Here is a 26,673-nt window from a genome sequence, read left to right as displayed (position 1 = left end):
GAAGAAAGAGAGGCCTGGAACCCAGGGTGGGGCTGCTCTTGTTTTGTGGATGCTGACCTGAGATCCTCCTTGAAACAGTGAGGGAGAGGAGAGAGGTCCTCTTCTCGGTGGATGAAAGGAGAAAAGCAAGGTAGCGGGGTTTAGGGAGGGAATTCCTGAGCTTAAGGCTTGGGCACCTGAAGGTACAACCGCCAATGATGGAGCAATTAAAATTGGGGATGCCGAAGAGGCCAGAATTAGAGGAGTGCAGATATCTTGTAGGGTTGTAAGGCTGGAGAATATTACAGAGATGGGGAGGGGCCAGGCCATGGGGCGGATTTGAAAACAAGGTTGAGAATTTTAAAATTGAGACGTTGTTTAATTGGAAGCCAGTTTTGGTCACTGAGCACAGCAGTGATGGGTGAACAGCTTTTGGACAAGTTAGGACGCCGGCAGCAGAGTTTTGGATAACCTCATGTTTACGGAGGGTGAAGTGAGGATTAAAACTGTATCATTCCTTGACATACATTTTAGTGTGGATGGTTTGCTTTTGAACCATCATCTATCTTTATAGGTCTTTGCTGGACCTGTTCTGCTGTTATCAGCAAAGCTTCTCTTCACTTTCATCATTGATGCAATCGATATATTGGGCTGGATTTTACCGAGCCTCCGCTGTCGAGCTCTGTGGCGGGGGCGGGCAGAAGCTTGTTCCAGCAGAAGCCTGCCAGGGAACTTGACGTCAGGGACGGCGAGGCTCCATGGTGGCCTTCCTGCTGCTGGGCGACGGGACCTCAATTTCAATATTTAAATCAATAAAGTGAATTAATTTAAATAGTCTTACCGGCAATCTTCTGGGCCTGCTGCGATCCTCTGCGCTGCGGCCGGCACTCCCGTGCCTTCAATTCCCCGTTTGGGGAAAGCAGGTGTGACGCTGGTGGAGAGGGGGGAGTTCAGATTTTCAGCGTGGATGGGGGGGGGGGGTGTCAAATAAATGTAATGGGTGTAGGGAACGGTGGGAAAGGATGAACTTTAAACTTTGTGCAGTCTGTGGAGGGGAAGGTCAGATTTAAAAAGTATTTTGGGAGGGAAATGCAAATAGTTAATGAAATTGTTATTGGGGGGTGGGAAAGGGGCGTTAGAATTTTATTTGATAAATTTTGGGCAGGGTTTACCTCTGAAAATTTAAATATGCTGTCAGGGCTGACTGCCCTTTAAAAATGGCACCAGTACCTGTGTGCAGGCAGCTGACGCCATTGCAGATGTTGGACAGCCCGCCCCCTCCACGTGATTTTTTGCAGATATCATGTACCATACAGAAAATGTTAAATTATTTAATACCAGAATATTTTTATATAGGTCTGTGATTACCTGTGTCTGTTTTGTCATCCTGATGGTTACCAGCGCCTCCCAGAACTCCTCCTTAGTTTTTTACAACACCCTGGGATGAACACCATGGAACACTGATTGATTTGTTTTAAGCCCTTTCAGCTTGTCCAGAACTTCCATCTCCTCTAGCAAAGTCCTGAATTTTGCCTTGGTATGTGTTCTGCTCAGTGGGGAGACTGTGTTGTTTATTACTACTTTTGTGAATGCATTTTGATTTTTTTTCTTCAGGGAGTCTGTCATTGACCAACATATTGAGGGCGCAGTTGCTCAAATGCAGTCAATCATTGAGCTTGGAAGAGTGATACGAGACAGGAAGACTCTTCCAGTTAAGGTTTGTCATTGCCCATCACACGCCATCTGTATTTAGCAATAATGCTCCTGCTCTGTTTTTTGATCCTGGATCTTGATATAGACTAATCTGTATCTCTCTGTACTCAATGTTCTTGACAAACAGGGTAGTCACAATGCACTGATGTAATAGTATTTAACACCATTTATTTCTTCATATCAATTACTTGGAATTTTTACAAAATTTCAAAGAATTTTTTTTGAAGGAATTAAATATAGGCCTGCAACATTTGTAAGAATACTTCAGCTCTTACTAATAGAGTTTTTTCCTACCTATACAAATCAAATGCTTGCTATTAAGGCTTTGGAATCAATTTGGGTCCACATGTGAAGATAATTTTGCTCATCTTTCATTTACCAATTTGTAGTCCAGCTGTTCAAGGGCAATAAATTAAACATAGCATTAATCATATGCATATGGGTTACCTTAACATTCAAGAAGTCTTGATGTTGTTTCACAATATCTGGAACATTGTCCTGTGCTAATCTACCAATATAAAGTATGCTGTATTATGCTGAATGAAATGCTGAAGGTTTTCAATCCAATGCTAGTTTACCCTGTTTTGTTACTAGCTCAGAGTTCTGGCTTTATTGCCTATTTTCAAATTTGTTTCTTTGCCTTTTTGTTTTCTTTACTGGCTGTACTTTTTAATATATGAATGTGGATTTGCAATTAAGAATTAAAGGTTTGTTCAATTTAACTTTATTTAGTACCCTTTAAAAGAGGTTGTGGTCATTCACCAGGATTCCGAAGCACTGAAAGATATTAGATCATTGGAGAAATATATTTTAGAGGTAAGTTTATTAATTTGATGTTTTTGTTTAGTCAATCACAAATGTTGCCTTTTTCATATATACCTATATATGTAATTGCTGACATTAGAAGGCATCTGACAAGAAAATATAGTGTGAACAAAACTGATACTTTTACCTGTTTTTCTTTCTAGGTATCAGCTTGACTTTTTGTGTAGTGAATGTTTGACTGTTTTAGCACTTAAAAAGATAAATACGAGATTGCTTTCCTTGAGAGTCATCTGACCGTAAAAATTGATGTCACGTCATCAGTGGTTAAAACAATATTGTGGGCCAGAATTTGCTAAAAAAAAAACTAACAGCATGTGAACGATGCGCAGTTATTAATGTGTAAATTGGCCTGCAACATTTGGTGACCAAGAGATACCCCATGAATTGCAAATTGTCACAAGTTGCGATTTGTATCGTTCTTAAAAACAACATCTCATCCTTAATCTCCCTGGAAGTTTCATGAACTTGTTGCATCTGCACATTAATTCGCCATTAAATTTTCCACAAAGCATTAAGTCTAATAATTAATATTGTAAGTGTAGTTCTGATCCCCTTTTGTGTTTACTGAGATGTTTTAAGGAGGAATGTTTTCTCAGAAGCTGATATTCTAGTACAGATTGGAAAAATTACTTTGTGAAAGGATTTTAGTATGCTATTTTGAGCAAAATTAAATGCTTTAAGGTTATCAATTATTTGTGTGTAGTTCAATATAGAAATTGTAGTGTGCCAAATATGTCTATTCTGTAGTATTGTAATATTAAATTTGTTCAATCAATTAACTTTCATGTTGTATGAATTTTCACCTGACCGTATTCATATGGGTATATTTGAACAAAGTATCTGTGATGGTATTCTGCACTCTGCTGCCATTTTATTCTGTGTGCCAAGTTTATGGCTCTTTACACTAATGAGGGGAGATCGGGAGTGAAGAAGAAAGACTACAGCAAAATGTGATCTTTGTGGTACTATGTATCTTTTGTATTTTTGGACAAATGCTTAGATCAGTTAACTAGTATTTGAAGATTGGTGTTAACATCAAGCAAATAGTTTAAAACAGAACACCACAAGGAAACCAGAGCAGTTTGAAGGGGAAAAGACCATGAAAATACAGGAGATCTCTTCAAAGGCTAATGCCTGGAATTTTGTCCTGACCACATTCACTAGGTAATATCTTAGACATCAATTACACAGGTGGACACATAGAGAGGACTGCAGGTGAATTTCCAGGACAAGACTACAGTTAAATCAACCTGACCATTATAAGGTGATGGTATACACTCAGCTAAGTTTGCGACTAGTCTTAAGTCTCATGGTTTTGCAATAACTTTACATGAAATGTTGCTATTAATCTGGCCTTATAGTAGGGAATCCTTTAAAGTTATTAAATTTGCACCAATTTACAAATTGTATCCCAGGGTTTTGAGTCATAAAAAATCTACATGAAGTTTTTATTTGTTTTTTGGATGTGGTGGATGCAGGCATTGCATTTATACACTAAATTTTACATTGCATTTCAACACCCTCAGAAAAAGTGTCAGAATTTTATATAAATGGGGACAATCTATTTTGCTGATCTATCCTTGAGGGAAAGTGGATCTTTTCGCTAAACATGTTCAAGAAAGTCATCTTGATGATCTGTTCACTGAGATAACATGGCAAAATTCTGGAACTACTGGTTGATCATTTTGGACAAAGTAGCCTGATAAAAGCTGTGTGATTCATCTGTGTATTTATGCTGTACATTCTTTTGAAATTCACAGCACTCTGGAATTGTCTCTACCAGGCTCCAAACATATGACTAGTTCAGGGATTTTTGATGGTTATCATGTAAACTTGACGAGCTACAAATATCTTCAAGAGGAATCTTTATCACTTGTATTACTGGGTGCTTTGCCAGATAATGACAAATAAAATGACAGTATTTCATTTTCACCCTGGCTTCTTAGAAACATAGTGCCAAGTATTACATTATTTTAAGTGGTTCTGACATCTGCAGAATATAAAATGTCAAAAGCTGTGTGAAATATTACCAAGATTGAATTACATTTAGGATTTTTAGAATGTACTTTCGATGGTTTTTCAGTTCTTCAACATAGACAAAAAACGTGCCGTTTTCTTGTTACTGATTGGAATATAGTTCAGTGCTCTCTGCTGAAAGGTACATATTTGCATGAAGCAGTTTGAATTTACAAATAGATTTTATTAACATTTACTGAGGGGAATCCATGCTTAGAAATTAGGAAAGGGAACTAGAAAATATTAGATATATCATTACTTGGTTTTAATTTGGGATATAAAATGGACTTAAAGCTTCTGATGAAAAAGCATAATTAAGACATTTAAAATTCAAACTTCTCCACTCCTGCCCAGACTACACTGAAGGTAAAGTAAATGCATCTTTAGTTTGGAACTACAGATTGTAAATCCCAAGGGGGATTGTGTCATGAGAATTTTATAGATTTTTGCTGTGTTGGTTCACTTACCAGAAGGCTGTTTACAAATAAAATGTTTTCTCTAATTATAACACTGTTTGTGTTTGGGTAGCTAGCAAACTATTTTTGCAAGTTAGGACAGGGAATCTCTGAGATTGTGTCAGTTTCTTTAGGAATCCGACATGAAAAGTTTGGGGATGGGGGGGAAAATAATTCTTCAGTCCATTTTTTTGGAATGTTTCAAAATTGTCGTAAAATGTGGTTAATCATTTTCAGTTCTTGTTAATTACAGTTCCTAAGATATTTTTAATGATGGTAATTGGGAAGTTCCTGTTGAATTTTCAAAGTGAAAATCATGAGTAGGGGAAGATATTGAATACTCCACAGTTTGAGTTTCCTGATTTAGATTCTTTCACTTTCTTTGCTGACAAATGGCACTTCTGGCAGGCATTAACCCGAGACTCCATCAGCCCTCTCAGGTGAAGGTAAAAGATCCTATGGTACTATTATCCTTTAACCAACATCAGTAAAACATATTTTCAGATCACTTATATCATTGCTATTTGTGGGACCTTGCTGCATGCAAATTGGCTGCTGTGACGACACTTCAAAACTACCTAATTGGCTGTGAAATGCTCTTGAGGTGTCCTGAGGTTTGAAAGATGCCATGTGAATGCAAGTTGGATCTTTCTATTTGCATTTCCTGTCTGTAATGTTTTCTGTTTCTACTGTATTTTTTACTTCCCAGTTTTTTCCTTCTGGTTGCCTGTAATTAAAGTTTCTTCTTCATCTCCTGTTGACTGTATCTGGCCCTGTTCACTTCTTCTTATCGTCACAGACTACACAATTTCACTGCCGACAGGCAGGTCAGGACAGTAGTTTGTCAAATTGTAGTGCATCACCTAACATCAGCTGAAACACCCTTGAACATCTGACTCATTAGTAGTTGGACTTCTCTACTGTGAAAGATTGGTTTATATTATTTGATATTGACTGACGATTGAGGACAAGAGGGGCTCAAAATACTGGTGTAAAATGCTTTCAAAGGCAAATTTTTATTATTCCAATTTGGCTGAACTGTGACACTGGAAAAGGCCTCATTCATCAGTAGTGCCTGAACTTTGTGTTTTCCAGGTCAGTCTACATAGGCATGGCTTGATGAGGCTTAGGTGCTAGGCTCTTGGCAAGAATTACTACAGGGTGTTAGAATCAATCAATCTTTTCCCCGTCTAATTTTCTCTCCTGTTGAGGCTGACTCATGCTTCCATACAGTTCCAGCAGGGCTCCAATACTGATTCCAAGTTGGCGCAATTTTGCAACAGAATAATTATTTTGCTGATAGGATCTCATGGCAATGATCTTCACCTTTGATGGTAAACTGGCAGAGCAGATCGTGCGCCCGTTATAAAACCCACCTGATCAGCATTTCCATTGATTTATTTATTAAGTCTTGAGGCTTTATTAAAATTTGATATTGTTCAATGAAGTAATGTAAAATGCAGCCTAGTCAAGTTTAAAGCTGAATTACTGCCTCCGAGCTTTGTATGGTCAAATGCTTGCATTCGTCCTTCATGGAAAATATCTTGATCTGGTTTTACCATTTTTTGAAGTATCTAGAAATTTCTTGTGACAAATACACAGATTTTGAGCCTCTTGATAAATATTGCGCCTGCTATGATTTTGTTAGGAGTCTATTGGAATTTGAATTCTGAAATGTAATTTTCCTTCTCCAAACTAGTGGTTGTGAATACAGTAATTTTCTCCCTGCTGTTCATCAGGATAAATGCTGTCTCTGAGTAATGAAGCCAGCAGTGAGATGTTTCAGTGTACTGCTTTACTATTAATATTGTCGAGAGAACAAGTTGCAGTTAAGGCTGCCAAAAAGCACTTAGCCATTCATTGTAAAAATGTTTTTGAAGTGTTGGTGGAAAGAAAGCAAACTACATTAATCTGGTTTGTAGTGCAGATAAGATCAGAAATTATGCTTGCTGAGTTCTTGATTTTAACAGTGATGGTAGGTAAGTTTAATTTTGCATCAGCTTCTCCTATTTGATGACATTTAGGGCTCTCTATTGTTAGATTGGAAAATTCGAAAAGATTGGACTTCAAATTGTCAAAAGTTATTGTTTATCCGCTAGTTGTAGATGTTGCCACTTGTCCAAGTTGTTACAAGGGTTTTGTTTTTGTATTAAAAACTTAGAATTCTGTGTATTTAAAAAAAACTGTAGAAGGATTTTTCAGTGGACATTGAGGCACCTGCCAATAGTTGAGATTTTTGGATGTTTTGAAAGGAAGCTGAATTTGTATACAATAACAGGAAAGCAGGCAACTTCAAGGAAACCAGCAAGGGGTTTGACCTCCTCAAAGCAACTCTTTGACTGGCAAGGGAGACTCGGGGCTGAATTTTACTAGCCCCTCGACATCTGGGGTTGTGGCGGGGGTGACCGTAAAATACTTGCGGGAGTGGCCCGCCATGACTCCCTATGCCAAGAAGGCCCCACCGCATTTTACCAGCGGCAGCAACGCCTCGGTGCTTCGGGGCGGGGCGTTCATTTAAATATTAAAATTAGACAAATAAACACGCAGATGAACCTTCCTGGTCCCATGCCGATATTACAGGTGCTGGCCGCAACTCGTGTGCCTTTGGAACTCCGTTCGTAGTTCTGAGGTGAGACACTGGTGTGGAGGGGGGAAGGACTGAAATTATCAGGGTGGTGGGGGGAGCGGGAATACCACATCTTATTGCCTATGGGGATGGTGGGAAGGGGTTGAAGGGCAAATGTTAAGAGGTTGGGGGGTAATAAAGTTCTTTTTGATGATTATGGCCCGTAAACAAACATTGGAGGGGGTTGGGGGGTGGTATGAAAGGGCCTGCAGTATTTTTTTTTTATACATAATGGTACACAATATAGCTTTAAATATTAACATTTGTCCTAAGGGCTTGCAGCCCTTTAAAAATGGCGCCTGCATGGTGGCACTGGCCACTGTTGCCAGTGACGCACCAGCGCCTTTTTACATCATCGGGGACGGCTGCTCCGCCCCCTCCATTTAAATGAGCCCTCTATGACTGGACACGTGACCTGTTCAGGAAGGTTTGCTTTCACTTTGGACCTTTTAAAAAGCCAGTGTGTTGGACCAAGAGCAGGCATTTGAAATTTGGGTTTTGACCTGCTTAGAGATCAGAGAGGAAAACCCAGAAAAAATGTTACCTCTCTCTGTAAAGGAATCCTGCATCTCTTGAGAAGAAACTCTATATTTCAAAGGCCACAGATTCCTATTGCTTCCTGTCTCTGAAGAATCCCTGCATCAGGTTCCTGTTGCCTCCTGTGTTGTAAGAAATCCTGAAATCTGAAGAAATCTTCTACTGCTAGACTGCTGCTGTAAAACCTAAGAAGACCTGTCCTGATGAAAGACCTGTATGAAGCCTGCAGCCGTTTAATTGCCTTGAACGCCTGTCCATTTCAGACTGTTCATCAGATTCACCTGGAGAGACTTCGTGTGGTATCTGACTGTTCGACCGACTTCGGGGCACCTCACCAAACTGAAGAACTTCCTACCATTTCTATGAAACAGCTGTAAACCAAAAAATCCCTTTTCCCCGGTTAACCGTTTATTTTTGAATGTATGTGTGTGTGCATGAGAGCTAGGGAAATAAGGAGCTTTTCGTGTATAGAGTTATCTCATAATTACTTAAGACTTGTTTCTTATAATAAATAGTTAATGTTGTTGATTAAAGAAACCCGGTTGGTGTGCTTTATTCTGGGGTCAAATAGAGTACGTAATTAGCTGTTTTTCGGTAGGTGGGAACATTTATTGATATGCTGTGACCCGTGGAGAAGTGGAACTGAACTAACAGTGCATTCATCTTGCCTCGGTAATAACAAAGATCATAATTTGTTGGTTTACTCCAAGCATTGGTTACAGAACTCTTATTGAAGTTTAAGGATTTTTTAATGAACTTGATGCTTTCCTTATTGTTGGAAGAAAGGTTGTGGCTTTTTTTTCTTTATTTAACTTTCTTGTTTGGAATTTCTATCATTCCACAAAGGGCAGAATTATCAAGAGGCTCTCCAATTTAAAAAAAATGTAAATTCAAAAGATTGAACTGCCAGTTTGGTCAGTTGATCTGTCATATTCTTCTCTACATAAACTCATTATGAATCCCATGCCCATAATTATTTTTCTTCTCTTATCAGCAGTAATAAGTATTTACACCAGAAAGCTTTTTTAAATGGCACACCAGTGTGACTTTATGGAAGCAGTACTGACAATATTTATGCCGCATTTTGTTAGAAAGTTTTGCTTTATGATATGTCTTTGGTAGAAGCTTCACTTGCTCTTCCATCATGGATACCATTTTAGTCTGATATTTCGCTTACTTCAGTGTAGGCCAGTTATGTTGCCTTGATAATTTGTTCCCATGACCCCAACATCCTTGTATTCTAGATGATGCTAGCACTTGATTTTAATAAACCTTGGGTAAACTGTTCTATATCCTGCCCAGTGGCTGAAAATTAATTAAAATCTTTGTTCGAAACAGTTGTCCTTGTGCTGGCCACAGATTTAACCCACTCATAATATGATGGTGTCTCCCTGAACGTAGAACCATAAGGCACTGGTGAGAATCAGATGTGCTTCACCATTGCCTGAATGTGTTACCCCAGAAGGCATTTGTGTTGAGCTGCGCTTAAAGTGTTGCATCTGATATGAAAAAGGGAGAGAGTACCCATTCTCCAAGAGCTTCTGCAGGCACTGAACTTCAGGATTGCCATGCTGCTGATTCTGCTCGGGAGTTTCTTTTTTGAGCAATTAAGCTGATTGTTTGCTTTCTGTGGTCCAAACTTCAGCTCCTTTTTTGTCATAAAGGATTAGCGACTGCCAAGTTTGGTGAGTTAGGTGTCCAGGCATATAGATCATTAAAATGTCATGGACTGGTCCAGAAAATAATCAAAAAGGCTAATGGAATGCTGACCTTTATATCTAGAAGACTAGAATTCAAGTGGGCGGAAGTCATGCTTCAGCTGCACAAAGCCCTGGTTAGACCACACCTGGAATATTCTGAGCAATTCTGTGCACCACATCTTAGGAAAGATATTTCCTAAGTTCAACTGCGTTCATTTGGGTGGCGCAGTGATTAGCACCGCAGCCTCACAACTCCAGGGACCCAGGTTCAATTCTGGGTACTGCCTGTGCGGAGTTTGCAAGTTATCCCTGTGACCGCGTGGGTTTTCGCCGGGTGCTCCGGTTTCCTCCCACCGCCAAAGACTTGCAGGTGATAGGTAAATTGGCCATTGTAAATTGCCCCTAGTGTAGGTAGGTAATAGGGAATATGGGATTACTGCAGGGTTAGTATAAATGGGTGATTCTTGGTCTACACAGACTCGGTGGGCCGAAGAACCTGTTTCAGTGCTGTATCTAAAAATTAAAAAAAAAATATACTGGCCTTCAAGGGAGTGCAGCATAGATTTACCAGAATGGTACCTGGACGCCATGGGCTAAATTACGAAGAGTGATTACACAAGTTAGGTTGTATTCCCTGTTACTTAGAAGGTTAAGGGGTGATTTGATCGAAGTTTTCAAGACATGAAGGGGAACAGGTAGGGTGGATAGCAACTACTCCTACTGGTTGCAAGTCTAGGATTAGGTGGCGTAGTCTAAAAATTAGAATTAGGTCTTTCAGGAAACGCTTAGGAAACATTTCTATGCACAAAGGGCGATAGAAGTTTTTGATATTAGATCAATAGTTAATTTTAAATCTGAGATTGATAAACGTTTATTAACCAAAGATATTAAGGGGATATGGGCAAAGGCAGGGATATGGAGTTAGGTCACAAATCAACCATGATCTTGTTGAATGGCGTAACAGGCTTGAGGGGCTAAATGGCCTACCCCTGTTTCTGTGGTGAGCAGTTGACAGTATCTTTTGTTTTATTTGTTCATGGGATGTGAGTGTCGCTGGCAAAGCCAGCATTTATTATTGATCCCTATTTACCTTTGACATACAGTTAGGGTAGTTCTTGGATCCCATGAATATTTTCTTGCCAGAAGCTCTATCATAGTGCATTTGTCTCGAGACATTATACTTTTATCCAGAGCTATGCATTTCCAAACAGATAGATTCAAAGATTTATATTTTTGTTTACATATGTAATTTGCTACATTGATGAAAGGCAAGAAATGAAGAACATGCTTGAGCAATTGCTTCCTACGTTTGATTCAGGCATCATAATATTGCTCATGATTCATGACAATTGATGCAAAAGTTAATTGATTTGAAGTGGTCACTCATCAGCTTTTAATTCTTGTCACATGTAGCCACAAGCTAGTAATTCAGTACAGCAATTTATAAATTGCTATCAATATTTTAGTACCAACTTTTGTCTATGAACATTTTGTTCCCATCATTTGAGGATATGTACAAGCATATGTACAAATATAAGATGAGGGAAAATGTGGTGAGTTTCAAGCATATGTATTTCTAAAATGGATTAGTATGATAAAATAGTGTCAGTCAGGATCTGTGGAAACTCAGAAAAGGATATTGATCCAAGCACATCACTTAGCCCCAAGCTGACTTGCGAGGAGGTAAACCCTCAAACTTGCATCTTGAGCAATTATCTCTTTAAATAAAATGATATAGTGTATCAGTGCCAAAAGAATTAAATGTCAAGATTGCCCAGTTTATGCATAGAATGAGCCTTAAAATATTCTATTATGCACTAAAACCTTAACGTTGCCTAACATATCTATAGAATGAGAAAGCTCTGGATCCAGGTCTTGTTTAATGTTATTAAAATATGTTACTCTTTCAAATTAAATGATTTATGCACTGGCTAGAAAGTTTAAATGTAATCCTTAAAAGATTAATTAAGCAATAGACCTGGGATTCCCAAGTACTTGAGGGAATGAATTACATAGTGAAAGTACATAATTCCCATGCACAGGACAGTTGCTTGTTCCTCAGAATATTCTAGGACTCCTAATGTAATCTATCATGTTGTAAATAAAAATATAGCAAGCTATTGTTAATAATATTATGTTGTCTAGAAACATGGCAGTTTTGTTTAAATCCCAGGGAATCATTATTTAACTTAAATCAAAACGCACCTGATGTTTTTCTAATGATATTTATTCATTCTCAAATTAGATTTCAAATTAAAATAATTAAAGATTCATTGTGGCACAACAGGCAGCCAGTTGCCATATTTAATTTCTTTTGAAGAGATCTGTTTGAGATTGGTTGTCAATATTTTGTAATGCAAAATCAGCGATATCTGTTGCCTGTCTTTTGACTGACAGAATATTCTAACAATACAACTTGGTGGTGGAATTGCATCAATACACTTCATATACAAGGATAGCATTGAGAAGAACTGCATTCTTTGAACTTGGGTAAAATTATATCTAGACCCTAACTTCCATGTTCCAACACCCAGCAGCTAAAAACAGCGAATCTGAACTATTTTGGTTTAAGAAATTTTCTTAAATTTAGATTCAGACTGAGAGCACCTGTTATCAGCACTAACAGAGTCGATGAGGTTCAAAAGCATTTATTGACATTAACAGGAATTAAGCATACAATTATAACTATTAATAATAAGTACACATGGATTTAACACGCATTCATGTCATTGGAGAATTCACTTGTTACAGTTCTTGAACTTGAAGGATTAATGGCTCATCAGGCCATCCTTCTGAAGAATCGGTTCTAACACCTCTCTTTATATATTTTTTCTCTCCTGTGAATTCATATGTTGTTATGATGGAGGTGGGAGGAGTGCACTGTCTTTTCCAGTCCCACTTCTCTGCAGGTCACAACATATATTTTAAAAATGTTTACCCAGTTACCGTTTCGGTCAATCATATTCTCTATTCTTTTAACCCAGAATAAAATACACCAACCAGGTTTCTTTAATAAAGAACAAAATTATCAGTTTATTATCAAACAAGACTTATCCAGTAATGAAACAAAGCATTAACACACAGAGTGAAATATGAAAGTTTCCTTTTTAAATTCCACCCCCGCCCCCCCCCCACCCACCCCACACACTCATCCACACTCTGGAAAAAAATACTGAAGTTCTGTCTGCAGAGCTCTGTTACAAAAAAAGACAAAAAGAATACTTTGGCCAAAGACTTTCTAATTCTTGAAGAAAAAAGAGAAGATATAGAAGGAATTCAGTTGTCCCTTTTGGTCTGGCGTCCAGGTATACAGAGACGAGTCACTAGAATCTTTTCTAAAGCATTTATTTTCAGGCGGCGTTGAGAATCAATCTGGCAGTCATTTCCAGCTTCTCAGGAGAGATGCACCAGAGTTTTTAGCTCTCCCACACTGGATCTTTGCAGGGTTTCTTCAAAGAGGTAGCCAAAGAGGCGAGCTGGGTGGTTTCTTTTTCCTTGGCAGGCAAAACACCAACTGTCCTCAAAACAGTTCACACCCCAAAACAGAAAGTCAACCTTCTGACCTCCATAAACCTTGACATGTGGCTTCTCTGTAAACATCTTCCCCCAGGTCACCAAGGTTTTCGTTGTTTATCGAGCTTAAAGCACATGATTTCCAGCACAGGTTCTTTTCAAACAACATCTCAAGTGTCCTTTCAGTGAACTTGGTTAAAGAAACACATCTATGGAATCTTTTCAGTTTTAACACAAGTCCTCAAAAAAATAAAATATTAAAAAAGGGAAGCACTTTCTTAACAATGTTAAAGGATTACTTCAACCTGTTATTCACTTAATGAATTTAGTTTAAACAAAAAGGCCTCCCATGCACCTTGTCAAGGCTTTATTTTGACTGAGTTGTCAATCAAATCATTCAACTGAGTACCATTACAGAGGCCCAATACTTTTTTTGTCCCTTGACCATATACCTGATAAATGTTCTTGGAGGTCATCCTAACTACAATTTCTCAAATGAATGGCACCATTAAGCTGTCAACTATTTCACAGCTGCAACTCCTATGGCGGTCGATGCAGCCATCGAACAAAGAAAGTCTTTTTTTGCCTCTGCTGAGTACTTTATCAGCTACATGTTCCTGTTCTTGCTTTTGATTTCACTAGAATAGACAGAAAACTAGAAAAGACAGAAAACTAAAATAGACAGCCTATAAACAGAAACTCACTTAGCAGGCAAAAGCCAGAAATTAATGTAAAATAAATCAATATTAATCCATTTCTAACAGAGAATTATCCTACAGCAGTGATGGAGCTGCAGGTTTGAGAAGGATGGGCAGTTAGAGCAAAATGGTTTCAATGCCCAGTGACAGTTGTCCTTGTTGATAGATTACTCAGATGAGTAGAGAGATGAGGAAACAATTTCATTCACTCTCCTTATGAGACTCTGCAGCTGAGCAGGAGTTGGTTTCTGTGAAGTCTCTGCTGTCCTAATGATGAATTGGTAGGGGAGGAAGGGACCTCGCTTTTAAACTAGCTCTTGAGTCATTTAGACATCCTCATGCCAAGGTCCCAATAAAGATCTAAAACTACAAGTCCCTGCCTTCAGATACTTCAGTGAGCTACTATCTAACTTTACTTAATGAGTTCAAAGTATTTGATTACTTGTTCACTATTCTCATGGTGAAACACCACTCAGCACGCTTACCATTCAAATAAACTTTATTTTGCTTTTTACCCTTCAACCCGTCCATGTGCGGTAGGTACACCCACAGTGCTTTTAGGAAGGGAGTTCCAGGATTTTGACCCAGTGACAGTGGAAGGAACCGCGATATAGTTCCAAGTCAGGATGGTGTGTGACTTGGACGGGAACTTGCAGGTGGTGGTGTTCCCATGCATCTGCTGCTGTTGTCCTTCTAGGTGGTAGAGGTCACGGGTTTGGAAGGTGCTGTCGAAGGAGCCTTGGTGTGTTGCTGCAGTACATCTTGTAGATGGTGCACACTGCTGCCACTGTGCGTCGGTGGTGCAGGGAGTGAATGTTTGTGCATGGTGTGCCAATCAAGTGGGCTGCTTTGTTCTGGATGGTGTCGAGCTTCTTGAGTGTTGTTGGAGCTGCACCCATCCAGGCAAGTGTACAGTATTCCATCACACTCCTGACTTTTGCCTTGTAGATGGTGGACAGGCTTTGGGGAGTCAGGAGATGAGTTACTCGCCGCAGGATTCCTAGCCTCTGACCTGCTCTTGCAGCCATGGTATTTATGTGGCTACTCCAGTTCAGTTTCTGGTCAATGATAACCCCCAGGATGTTGATAGTGGGGGATTCAGCAATGGTAATGCCATTGAATGTCAAGGGGAGATGGTTAGATTCTCTCTTGTTGGAGATGGTCATTGCCTGGCACTTGTGTGGCGCGAATGTTACTTGCCACTTATCAGCCCAAGCCTGGATATTGTCCAGGTCTTGCTGCATTTCCACACGGGCTGCTTCAGTATTTGAGGAGTCACGAATGGTGCTGAACATTGTGCAAGCGAACATCCCCGCTTCTGACCTTATGATACAAGGAAGGTCATTGATGAAGCAGCTGAAGATGGTTGGGCCCAGGACACTACCCTGAGGAACTCCTGCAGTGATATCCTGGAGCTCAGCTGTTTGACCTCCAACAACCACATCCATCTTCCTTTGCGCTAGGTATGACTCCAGCCAGCGGAGAGTTTTCTCCTGATTCCCATTGACTCCAGTTTTGCTTGGGCTCCTGGATGCCATACTCAGTCAAATGCTGCCTTGATGTCAAGGGCAGTCACTCTCGCCTCACCTCTTGAGTTCTGCTCTTTTGTCCATGTTTGGACCAAGGCTGTAATGAGGTCAGGAGCTGTGGTCCTGGCGGAACCCAAACTGAGCATCACCGAGCAGGTTATTGCTCAGCAAATGCTGCTTGATAGCACTGTCGATGACACCTTCCATCACTTTACTGATGATTGAGAGTAGGCTGATGGGGCGGTAATTGGCTGGGTTGGACTTGTCCTGCTTTTTGTGTACAGGACATACCTGGGCAATTTTCCACATTGCCGGGTAGATGGCAGTGTTGTAGCTATACTGGAACAACTTGGCTAGGGGTGTGGCAAGTTCTGGAGTACAGGTCTTCAGTACTATTGCCGGAATATTGTCAGGACCCATAGCCTTTGCAGTATCCAGTGCCTTCAGTCGTTTCTTGATATCACGTGGAGTGAATCGAATTGGCTGAAGTCTGGAATCTGTAGTGCTGGGGACTTCAGGAGGGGGCCGAGATGGATCATCAACTCGGCACTTCTGGCTGAAGATTGTTGCAAATGCTTCAGCCTTATCTTTCGCACTGATGTGCTGGGCTCCCCCATCATTGAGGATGGGGATATTTGTGGAGCCACCTCCTCCAGTTAGTTGTTTAATTGTCCACCACCATTCACAACTGGATGTGGCAGAACTACAGAGCTTAGATCTGATCCGTTGGTTATGGGATCGCTTAGCTCTGTCTATTGCATGCTGCTTATGCAGTTTGGCATGCTAGTAGTCCTGGGTAGTAGCTTCACCAGGTTGACACCTCATTTTGAGGTATGCCTGGTGCTGCTCCTGGCATGCCTTCCTACACTCTTCATTGAACCAGGGTTGGTCTCCTGGCTTGATGGTAATCGTAGAGTGGGGGATATGCCGGGCCATGAGGTTACAGATTGTGGTTGAGTACAACTCTGCTGCTGCTGATGGCCCACAGCGCCTCATGGATGCCCAGTTTTGCATTGCTAGATCTGTTCGAAATCTATCCCATTTAGCACGGTGGTAGTGCCACACAACAGGATGAATGGTATCCTCAGTGTGAAGGCGGGGCTTCGTTTCCACAAGGACTGTGCGGTGGTTAATCCTACCAATACTGTCATGGACCGAAGCATCTGCGGCAGGCAGATTGGTGAGGACAAGGTCAAGTATGTTTTTCCCCACGTGTTGGTTCCCCCACCACCTGCCGCAGACCCAGTTTAGCAGCTATGTCCTTTAGTACTCGGCAAGCTCGGTCAGTAGTGGTGCTACTGAGCCACTCTTGGCGATGGACATTGAAGTCCCCCACCCAGAGTACATTTTGTGCCCTTGCCACCCTCAGTGCTTCCTCCAAGTGGTGTTCAACGTAGAGGAGTACTGATTCATCAGCTGAGGGAGGGCGGTAGGTGGTTTTCAGTAGGAGGTTACCTTGCCCATGTTTGACCTGATGCCATGAGACTTCATGGGGTCCAGAGTCGATGTTGAGGACTCCCAGGGCAACTCCCTCCCTACTGTAGACCACTCTCCCGCCACCTCTGGTGGGTCTGTCCTGCCGGTGGGACAGGACATACCGAGGGATAGTGATTGCAGTGTCTGGGACATTGTCTGTCAGGTATGATTCCGTGAGTATTACTATGTCAGGCTGTTGCTTGACTAGTCTGTGGGACAGTTCTCCCAACTTTGGCACAAGCCCCCAGATGTTAGTAAGGAGGACTTGCAGGGTCGACAGGGCTGGGTTTGCAGTTGTCGTTTCCGGTGCCTAGGTCGATGCCGGGTGGTCCGTCTGGTTTCATTCCTTTTTATTGATTTCGTTAGGTACAACTGAGTGGCTTGCCAGGCCATTTCAGAGGGAATGTAAGAGTTAACCACATTGCTGTGGGTCTGGAGTCACATGTCGGCCAGACCAGGTAAGGACAGCAGATTTCCTTCCCTAAAGGACATTAGACCTGGGCCCGATTAACTCTGACTTCTAAATGCGCTTAATAATTTTGTCCAAAATTATAGTTTCTGGTAACTTACCAACCAGGGAAGTAAGATTAACTGATCTATAATGTTCTGAATCATCCCGGTGCTTTTAAAGGGTGGATTGCTATTTCCTGGCCCTCCAGTCATCTGGCACAGTTTCCCTACCATCTGATTAAAGGTCACTGACCTGAAACGTTAACTCTGCTTCTCTCTCCACAGATGCTGCCAGACCTGCTGAGTATTTCCAGCATTTCTTGTTTTTATTCCCTACCACAGAACTTTGGAAAGTTGTAGCAGGAGTGTACAGTATTTGTTCTCTAAACTCCTTTTGTCTCCTTGGATGCAAACAAATGGGTCCTAATGATTTATCAACTTGCCCAAAGTTTCGGTAGGCTTTTTTTAGTACTGTATATCTTATAATCTCCACTTCTACACCCACCTCTGTTTGCTCTACAATCTCAGTCAACCTCTTCTGAAGACTATGGTAATGTGCTTATTCAATATCTCTGCCATTCTCACACTCCACTGCAAGTTTAATGAACCAGTATAAAACAAAAATAAAATGGAGAATAGGATTGGATTGGGGTACAAAGTAAATGACTGACTGAATAGCCTCCCTGGGTGATATTTTATGCTCTCCCCCATGGCGAGTCTGGAAGTGAGGAGGGCATTTAATCAGGCACTATGATGGCGGGTGGGGACTCTGCCACCTTCCCACTTCCACCAGGATTAAGTCTGTGACAGACAGGTCCAACAGCCATTTTGCCCCATCGCCAATTGAGGCCGTTAAGGGGCAATTAATGCCCAGTTAAAGGTCTCTTCCCGCTGCCGCTGTTATTAACCCAGCAGCAGGTGGACCTGTCGCCACGCCAGGAGTATAACATGCAAATCTGTGCGGCCTACATGTGGTCTCTGGGGGCTGGTGGGGGGGTGGGATCTCCTCATTCAAAGGCACTCGGTGCTTGACAGAGGGACCGGCATTGGGAAGGGGGGCCTGCTGAGAGCTGCCCCATCTGCCATCACTTCCCTCTGGCCTGGGTCCAGCAGCAGTAGCTGTCACCTTCCCGGTGGCGCTGCCGAGCAAAAGAGCTCCCTGCCTCTGATTGGCTGGCAGCTCTTGGTGAGCGGAACTTCCCATCTGCGGGTTCCTGATCCTGGGGAAGGCCCACTGGTGGCCTCTCAAATGCCTGATTGACACTGAATACGGTGGGCCTTCCCCAAAGGAGGTAACATGGGGCTCTTTGCCAGCTCTGCAGCCAGCGGCTGAGACCCTTATGCCTCCATAAAATTCTCCCCACATGCCCAGTAATTTTCATAATTTTGTAAGTCTACATAAACTATTGCATGTTCAATGTCTTAGCCCCTCTTGCTTCTGTTTGTAATTCAATATTTAATGCTGTGATGGTATTGCTTTAATTGTTTTATACATTTTATGCGCTTGATGCAGACCAGCAGCTTCAGTGATATTTTTGATTAGATCAGGACTGGTTCCTATTTGCAGCCTTCAAGATATTATGGCAGTATTATTTGAAAGTAGCCAGGAAGAACACTTAGATTTGTGATGGGCAGTGTTTTAGATTTCAAGAAATGCTGACTGAATGTCAAACCAGAGTTCTGGACATTGTTGGTACCAGCTTTTTGAAATGGACATCTATCCATATGATCATATTATCTGACTCTCTCATTCTTTGGATTTGTTTTGACTTTTCAGAAGGTTAAAAGTATTTACTGTCACCTGAATTCATTGTAAATGGTGCAGCATTTTTGGAAATTTAACGAGTAGTAATAGTCAAGTTTTTGTTAAGGCGTTGATAATGACGCCTTTTGAAATCTACTTAAGAGCTGCCAAGTGCTGGTTGTCTCTTGCAGTGTCTTAAGGCCACATTTCAAGCAATCTGTTGTCTGAAAAGTGATGTACTAAGTAACATAATAATGTTGATTATTGAAGACAGCCTGGTGTTTTTGCTCAGATATTTTGAGAATGATGAACAAAATTAAAGAAGTTGCATTGATGTAGCACCTCATCCCACAGTGCTTCACAGCCAATTTTTGTGTAATCATTGTGGTAATGCAGGAAAACATGGGAGCCAATTTGTGCATAGCAAGGTCCTACAAACAGCAGTGAAATAAATGACCAAATAATCTGATTTTTTAATTATGTTTGTTGAGGGATAAACATTGGCTGGCCAGGACACTAAACTAAATCCCCTGCTTCTCTTTGAGTTGTACCATGAGAACCATTGCATTCACGCTCTGTGTGCCGGAGGATCAACCCAGATTATGTACTGAAATCTCAGGAGTTATGCCTGAGCCCACAGCCATCTGACTTGGAGATGAGAGTGTTTGTACTGAGCCAAGGCCGATATCTGATGAGCAAGATCAGATGTATTTTCAGTGGGTAGCATGATCATAAAAGCTGTAACATCTTATAGGACGATGCCATAAATAAAACTTAATTTAATACCAGTTAAATTGTCATCTTTACTTAGAAGCGAGTGTCAACTTGGCTCAATAGTAGCATTCTTCTTCAGTCATAATGTCATGATTTCAAGTCTGCTACCCTCTGCACATTACCTTGATTGGCATTTCATTTTTTGTAATGTGGGACTGCTGTGTTGTTGAAGAAGCCACCTTTCAGAAAAGATGTTAAGGATTTGCCTATTTAAATACACATAAAAGATCCCAAGGCAATATTTGAAGAGGAGCAGGGGTGATCACCATGTGCTTGGCCAACATTGATCCCTCATTGAAGTTCTCCCAATCAGGTTAATTTTTTTTCAATCTCATTGTTTGTGGGAGCTGAAGATAGTACTGAATGCCTGTGCTCCAGAACTTGCCAAGCCCCTAGCCAAGCTGTTCCAGTACAGCTACAGCATTGGCATTTACCCGGTAATGTGGAAAAGCGCCTAGGTATGTTCTGTACACAAAAAGCTGGACAAGTCCAACCCAGCCAATTACTGCCCCATCAGTCTACTCTCAATCATCAGTAAAGTGATGGAAGATGTCATCGACAGTGCTATCAAGCGGCACTTGCTTAGCAATAACCTGTTCAGTGACGCTCAGTTTAGGTTCTGCCAGGACCACTCAGCTCCCGACCTCATTACAGCCTTGGTCCAAACATGGACAAAAGAGCTGAATTCCAGAGGTGAGATGAGAGTGACTGCCCTTGACATCAAGGCAGCATTTGACCGAGTATGGCATCGAGGAGCCCAAGCAAAACTGAAGTCAGTGGGAATCCGGGGGAAAACTTTCCGCTGGTTGGAGTCATACGTAGCACAAAGGAATATGGTTGTGTATGTTGGGGGTCAATCATCTCAGCTCTAGGACATCACTGCAGGAGTTCCTCAGGGTAGTGTCCTAGGCCTAACCATCTTCATCTGCTTCATCAATTACCTTTCTTCAATTATAAGGTCAGATGTGGGGATGTTCGTTGATGATTGCACAATGTTCAGCACCATTCGCGACGACTCAGATACTGAAGCAGTCTGTGTAGAAATGCAGCAAGCCCTGGACAATATCCAGGCTTGGGCTGATAAGTGGCAAGTAACATTCGCGCCACACAAGTGCCAGGCAATGACCATCTCAAACAAGAGAGAATCTAACCATCTCCCCTTGACATTTAATGGCATTACCATTGCTGAATCCCCCACTATCAACATGCTAGGGGCTACCATTGACCAGAAACTGAACTGGAGTAGCCATATAAATACCGTGGCTACAAGAGCAGGTCAGAGGTGAGGATTCCTGTGGTGAGTAACTCGCCTCCTGACTCCCCAAAGCCTGTCCATCATCTACAAGGCACAAGTCAGGAGTGTGATGGAATACTCTCCACTTGCCTGGATGGGTGCAGCTCCAACAACACTCAAGAAGCTCGGCACCATCCAGGACAAAGCAGCCCACTTGATTGGCACCCCATCTACAAACATTCACTCCCTCCACCACTGATGCACAGTGGCAGCAGTGTGTGCCATCTACAAGATGCACTGCAACAATGCACCAGGTCTCCTTAGACAGCACCTTCAAAACCCGTGACCTCTACCAACTAGAGGGACAAGGGCAGCAAATACATGGGAACACCACCACCTGCAAGCCGCACACCGTCTTGACTTGGAACTATATCACCGTTCCTTCACTGACGCTAGGTCAAAATCCTGGAACTCCCTAACAGCACTGTGGGTGTACCTACCTCACGTGGACTGCAGCGGTTCAAGAAGGCAGATCACGACCACCTTCTCGAGGGCAATTAGGGATGGGCAATAAAGGCTGGCCTAGCCAGCAGCGCCCACATCCCATGAATAAATTTTTAAAAAAACCTTGCTGTGGATGTTTCCTGACAAAGCAACTGTGACTGCATTTCAAAAATAATGAATTGACTGTGAGAGACTTTTGGACATTCTTTGACTGGGAAATGTACTTTATAGATGTAAAATCTTTCTTTGTGTACTTTGTTTTTTTTCTATTTTATGAATTTAACAGTGCATTGAACCACCCTAAGTATGCATATGTGAACTTCCTCTTGTCATTGTTTATAAAGATTTCATCCATTCCAATTACGGCTTAATAAATCTTACTTCAGCAAAAACAATATTATCTTGCCACCTGTGGCACCTATGGTTGAATCTGGTGCAGGCTGATAGGATAAAGTTTCTTACTGACTGAAGATTCTGTGAGGATGATTTTAACTGAACTGGCCAGACAGGAAATGGGCGGGTTTGAGTGGAATGCACATTTTCCACCCCATACACTTTTACTCTCCATTTACTTCAACGGAGAGTAAAATTGCGCAGGATATAAATTGCCCAGTGGAGTGGGTTAAAATTATCTCTGTTGTACGTTAAATGAGTCAAGGGAATCCTAAAGAAGTTCCTGGAGGACATGAGTGGAGTCATAGGAATGTAGGAAATAGGAACAGGAGTAGGCTAGTCGGCCCCTCAACTAGATCATGGCTGATCTACCTCAATGCCATTTTCCTGCACTATCCCCATATCCCTTGATATCTTTAATATCTATCGATCTGTGTCTTGCACATACTCAGTGACTGAGCCTCCACAGCCCTCTGGGGTAGAGAATTCCAAATATTCACACCTTCTGAGTGAAGAGATTCCTCCTTATCTCAGTCCTAAATGGCCTACCTTTTATTCTGAGACTGGTGTTACGACCAGGTGAGAAAGAGGTCGAGGGTTCCCTTTCAACGTTCACCTGGTCTTGCTATAACACGGTTTAATTTTAAACACACCGTGTTTTTAGCTCCCCCTTGGTGAATCCTTGTTCACTGCTTTCTAGTTATAAGGCAAAGAAACTAGCACAAACAGGCTTTCTTATGTTTAAAGAAGAAAAGTGGAAATTTATTGAACTCTAATTCGGTTGACACCTATGGATACACGACGTGCCCACGCTGGCATGCATCGCGATGCACACATGCAGATAGAGACAGAACAGAGCAGAAGAAATAAAGTGGAACGTTTGATGTAATATCTGAAGAGTTGTTGTTACGGGTCTTTGAGCTCACTGTAGAGTCCTTGATTGTAGGTAGATCTTGCTTTTCATTGGGGCCCAGTATTCTTCTTAAAGCTTGTTCAGTATAGGAGACTTTTCTCTCTTGGGGTTCATGTGTCTTCAGTGGATTCAGAGGCTTGTGAGAAAGAGATGGGAGCAGACAGGATAGAGATCTCAGTCCAGGAGCAAGCAGACACTCTGCCCAAACTGTTTATACAAAATTAAAAAACTCAGGTTGCCCAGCAGGTTAGTCATGTGACTAGCTGGTTTGACCATGTCCATTTGTGTATTCGGCCATCTTAGCAGTCAACCTGGAATGCGAGCTCCCCCGTCTTCAACATCTGGTGATCAAAAGTCCATTGTGGGTTGTATGTCAGGGAATGGCTGCTTTGTCCTTCCAAACACTGTCTGTGAATATGCAAATGTCTTTTCCAGCCAAAGCTGATCTGTTTAACAAGTCTTTTCTTCACTCCAATAAGTTTAAAATCAATGTTCATGACAAAATTAATGTGTCTCATTCTTGGCATGTGGGGGACTAGCATGACACTGTGTCCCCTGGTTCTAGAACCCCCCCCACCACCCACCCAGCCCTGGGAAACATCCTTCCTGCATCAACCTTGTCGAGCCCTCTAAGAATTCTGTATGTTTCAATTAGATCACTTCTCATTCTTCTAAACTCTAGAGAATACAGGCCCAGGCTCCTCACCTCTCCTCCTAGGACAGTCCTGCCATGCCAGTGATTAGTCTGGTGTACCTTAGTTGCACTCCCTCTATGGCAAGTATATAATTCCTTAGATAAGGAGACCAAAACTGTACACAATACTCCAGGTGTGTTATCACCAAGGCTCCATACAACTGCAGCAAGACTTCTCTACTCCTGTACTCAAATCCTCTTGCAATAAAGGCCAACATGCCCTTTGCCTTCCTAATTGCCTGCTGCACCTGCATATTAGTTTTCAATGACTTATGAACAAGGACACCAGCTCCTTTTGGACATCAACACTTCCCAATCTCTCACCATTTAAGAATTACTCTGCATTTCTGTTTTTTCACATATTTCATCTTCCATGTTCTTGCCCATTCACTTTCCCTGTCGAAATCCTCTTGAAGCCTCTTTGCATCCTCCTGACAACTCATATTCCCACCTAGTTTTGTGTCATCAGCAAACTTAGAAATGTTACATTTGGTCCCCACATCCAAATCATTGATATAGATTGTGAATAGCACCGATCCTTGTGGTACCCCACTAGTCACAGCCTGCCAACCTGAGAATGACCCATTTATTTCTACTCTCTGTTTTCTATCCGCTAACCAATTCCATACCAGTATATTACTGCCAATTTCTTTCAGTTCCTCATTCTCGCTTGTCCCTTGGTTCTCTGGTATTCCTGGGAGGTTTTTGTGTCTGTCTTCATGAAGACAGACACAAAGTATTTGTTTGGTTTCTCTGCCATTTTCTTATTCCCATTATAAATTCTCCTGTCTCTGCCTGTAATGGGCCCATGTTTGTCTTTGATAATCTTTTCCTTTTTACATACCTATCAAAGCTTTTCCAGTCTGTTTTTATGTTTTTTGCTAGTTTACTTTCATATTCTATTTTCTCTTTATCAGTTTGTTGGTCCTCCTTTGCTGAATTCTAAAATGCTCCTAATCCTCAGTCTTACTACTTTTTTGGCAACTTTATAAGACCCTAGTTTCAAATTGACCTACATCACTTTCAACTTAAAGCAAAATTCTATAATATTATGGTCACGCTTTCCTAGAGGCTCCTTTATACCAAGATTATTAATTAGCCCTTTTTCATTGCACAATACCAGATCTAAAATAGCCCGTTTTCGAATTAGTTCCTCAACATACTGTGCTAGAAAACCATCTTGTATACGTTCCAGGAATTTGTCCTCCACAGCATTAGAGCTAATTAGGTTTACCCAGCCTATATGTAGATCGAAGACCCATGATTACTATATTACGCTTGTTACATGTAACTCTAATTTCTTGATTTATATTGTGCACTACATTACCACTACTGTTTGGTGGAATGTAAACAACCCCTACCAATGTTTGCTGCCCCTTGTTCTTTCTTATCTTTACCCAAACTGATTCTACATCTTGATCCTTCAAGAAAGACTACCTCATCTCCTTTTCCTTTTTGTCTATCCTTCCTAAATGTCGCTTACCCTTGAACATTCAGTTACAAGCCTTGGTCACCCTGCAGCCACGTCTCCATAAAGGCAATTAGATCATACCTGTTCATTTCTTTTTGTGCTGTCAATTAATTTACCTTGTTGCGAATACTGTGTACATTCAGATAGAGTACCTTTAATTCTTCTATTATTTTCACAACCTCTAGTCTTATCTGCTGAGGCACTCTTAGGTTTGTATGCTCTGTCCCTTCCTGCCACACTCAGATTAACAATTCCCTTATTGCTACTTTCCTCTCTTGCCTTCTGCTCTCCCTTTAAATTATCGCATCTTTCCTCACGTAATCCCTCGCCCCCACTATCTGGTTTAAAGCCCTCTCTGCTGCCCAAAACTATCCATAGTTCTTCAGAAAATAGCAAACATGGCTAATGAGAGTAGACATGTTCTTTGCAGCAGGAGGTATTTGTCTTGCACCTAGCCCTATTCTACTTATCTGGGATTGAGTACCAACATAGAAACAAGAGTAGACCATTCAGCCCCTCGAACATGTTTCACAATTTACTTAAATCGTACCTGATTTGTATCTCATGTTCATCCACCTTAGTTCTGTAACCCTTAGTACCTTTTGCCTTAATAAATCTATCGATTTTCAGTTTTGAAATTTTCTATTGACCTAGCCTCTTTGGGCCTTGCTCTGTATTTCTCCACTGGAGGAAATAGTTTCTACAGAACCATCAAAAAAGTACAGCACAGAAGGAGGCCATTCAGCCCATCGTGTTCCTGCTGGCCGAATAAACAAGCCGCCCAAACTAATCCCACCTTCCAGCACCTGGTCCATCACCCTTTTAAAAGAATTGAGGGTCTCTGCCTCCACCACCATTCCTGGCAGCATGTTCCAGACACCCACCACCCTCTGGGTGACCATGTTTCCCCTCATGTCCCCTCCAATCCTTCTACCAATCAGCTTAAATCTGTGTCCTCTGGTAACTGACCTCCCTGCCAGGGGAAACAGGTCCTTCCTGTCCACTCTATCTAGGCCCCTCATAATTTTATACACCTCAATTAAGTCATCCCTCAGCCTCCTCATTTCCAGGGAAAACAACCCTAGACTGTCCAATCTTTCCTCATAGCTGAAACCTTCAAGCCCTGGCAACATTCTTGTAAATCTCATCTGTACTCTCTCCAGGACAATTATGTCCTTTCTGTGATGTGGTGACCAGAACTGCACGCAATACTCCAGCTGTGGCCTAACCAGCGTTCTGCACAGTTCCAGCATCACATCCCTGCTTTTGTACTCTATACCTCGGCCAATAAAGGAAAGCAATCCATATGCCGCCTTCACCGCTCTATCCGCCTGTCCTGCCACCTTCAGGGACCTGTGGACATGCACTCCAAGGTCTCTCACTTCTTCTACCTCTCTCAATATCCTCCTGTTTATTGTGTATTCCTTTG

The 26,673-nt window shown here is 41.6% G+C and overlaps 1 protein-coding gene across 1 annotated transcript in view; it reads left to right on the top strand.

Moving 5' to 3' along the window:
* The window catches only part of iars1 (isoleucyl-tRNA synthetase 1), a 216,003-nt gene that overhangs the window by 114,903 nt on the left and 74,427 nt on the right, over positions 1–26,673 (top strand). Inside the window, exons 24-25 of the mRNA XM_068051875.1 lie at positions 1,594–1,696; positions 2,425–2,508. Coding sequence (XP_067907976.1) covers positions 1,594–1,696; positions 2,425–2,508 — 187 coding nt within the window. The remainder of the gene's footprint in view (positions 1–1,593; positions 1,697–2,424; positions 2,509–26,673) is intronic.

The sequence above is a fragment of the Heterodontus francisci genome, chromosome 19, assembly GCF_036365525.1.
Source record: "Heterodontus francisci isolate sHetFra1 chromosome 19, sHetFra1.hap1, whole genome shotgun sequence".
NCBI classification, from domain to species: domain Eukaryota; kingdom Metazoa; phylum Chordata; class Chondrichthyes; order Heterodontiformes; family Heterodontidae; genus Heterodontus; species Heterodontus francisci.
The sequence above is the reverse complement of the archived record's forward strand: the minus strand, read 5'-3'. Positions and strand labels throughout refer to the sequence as shown.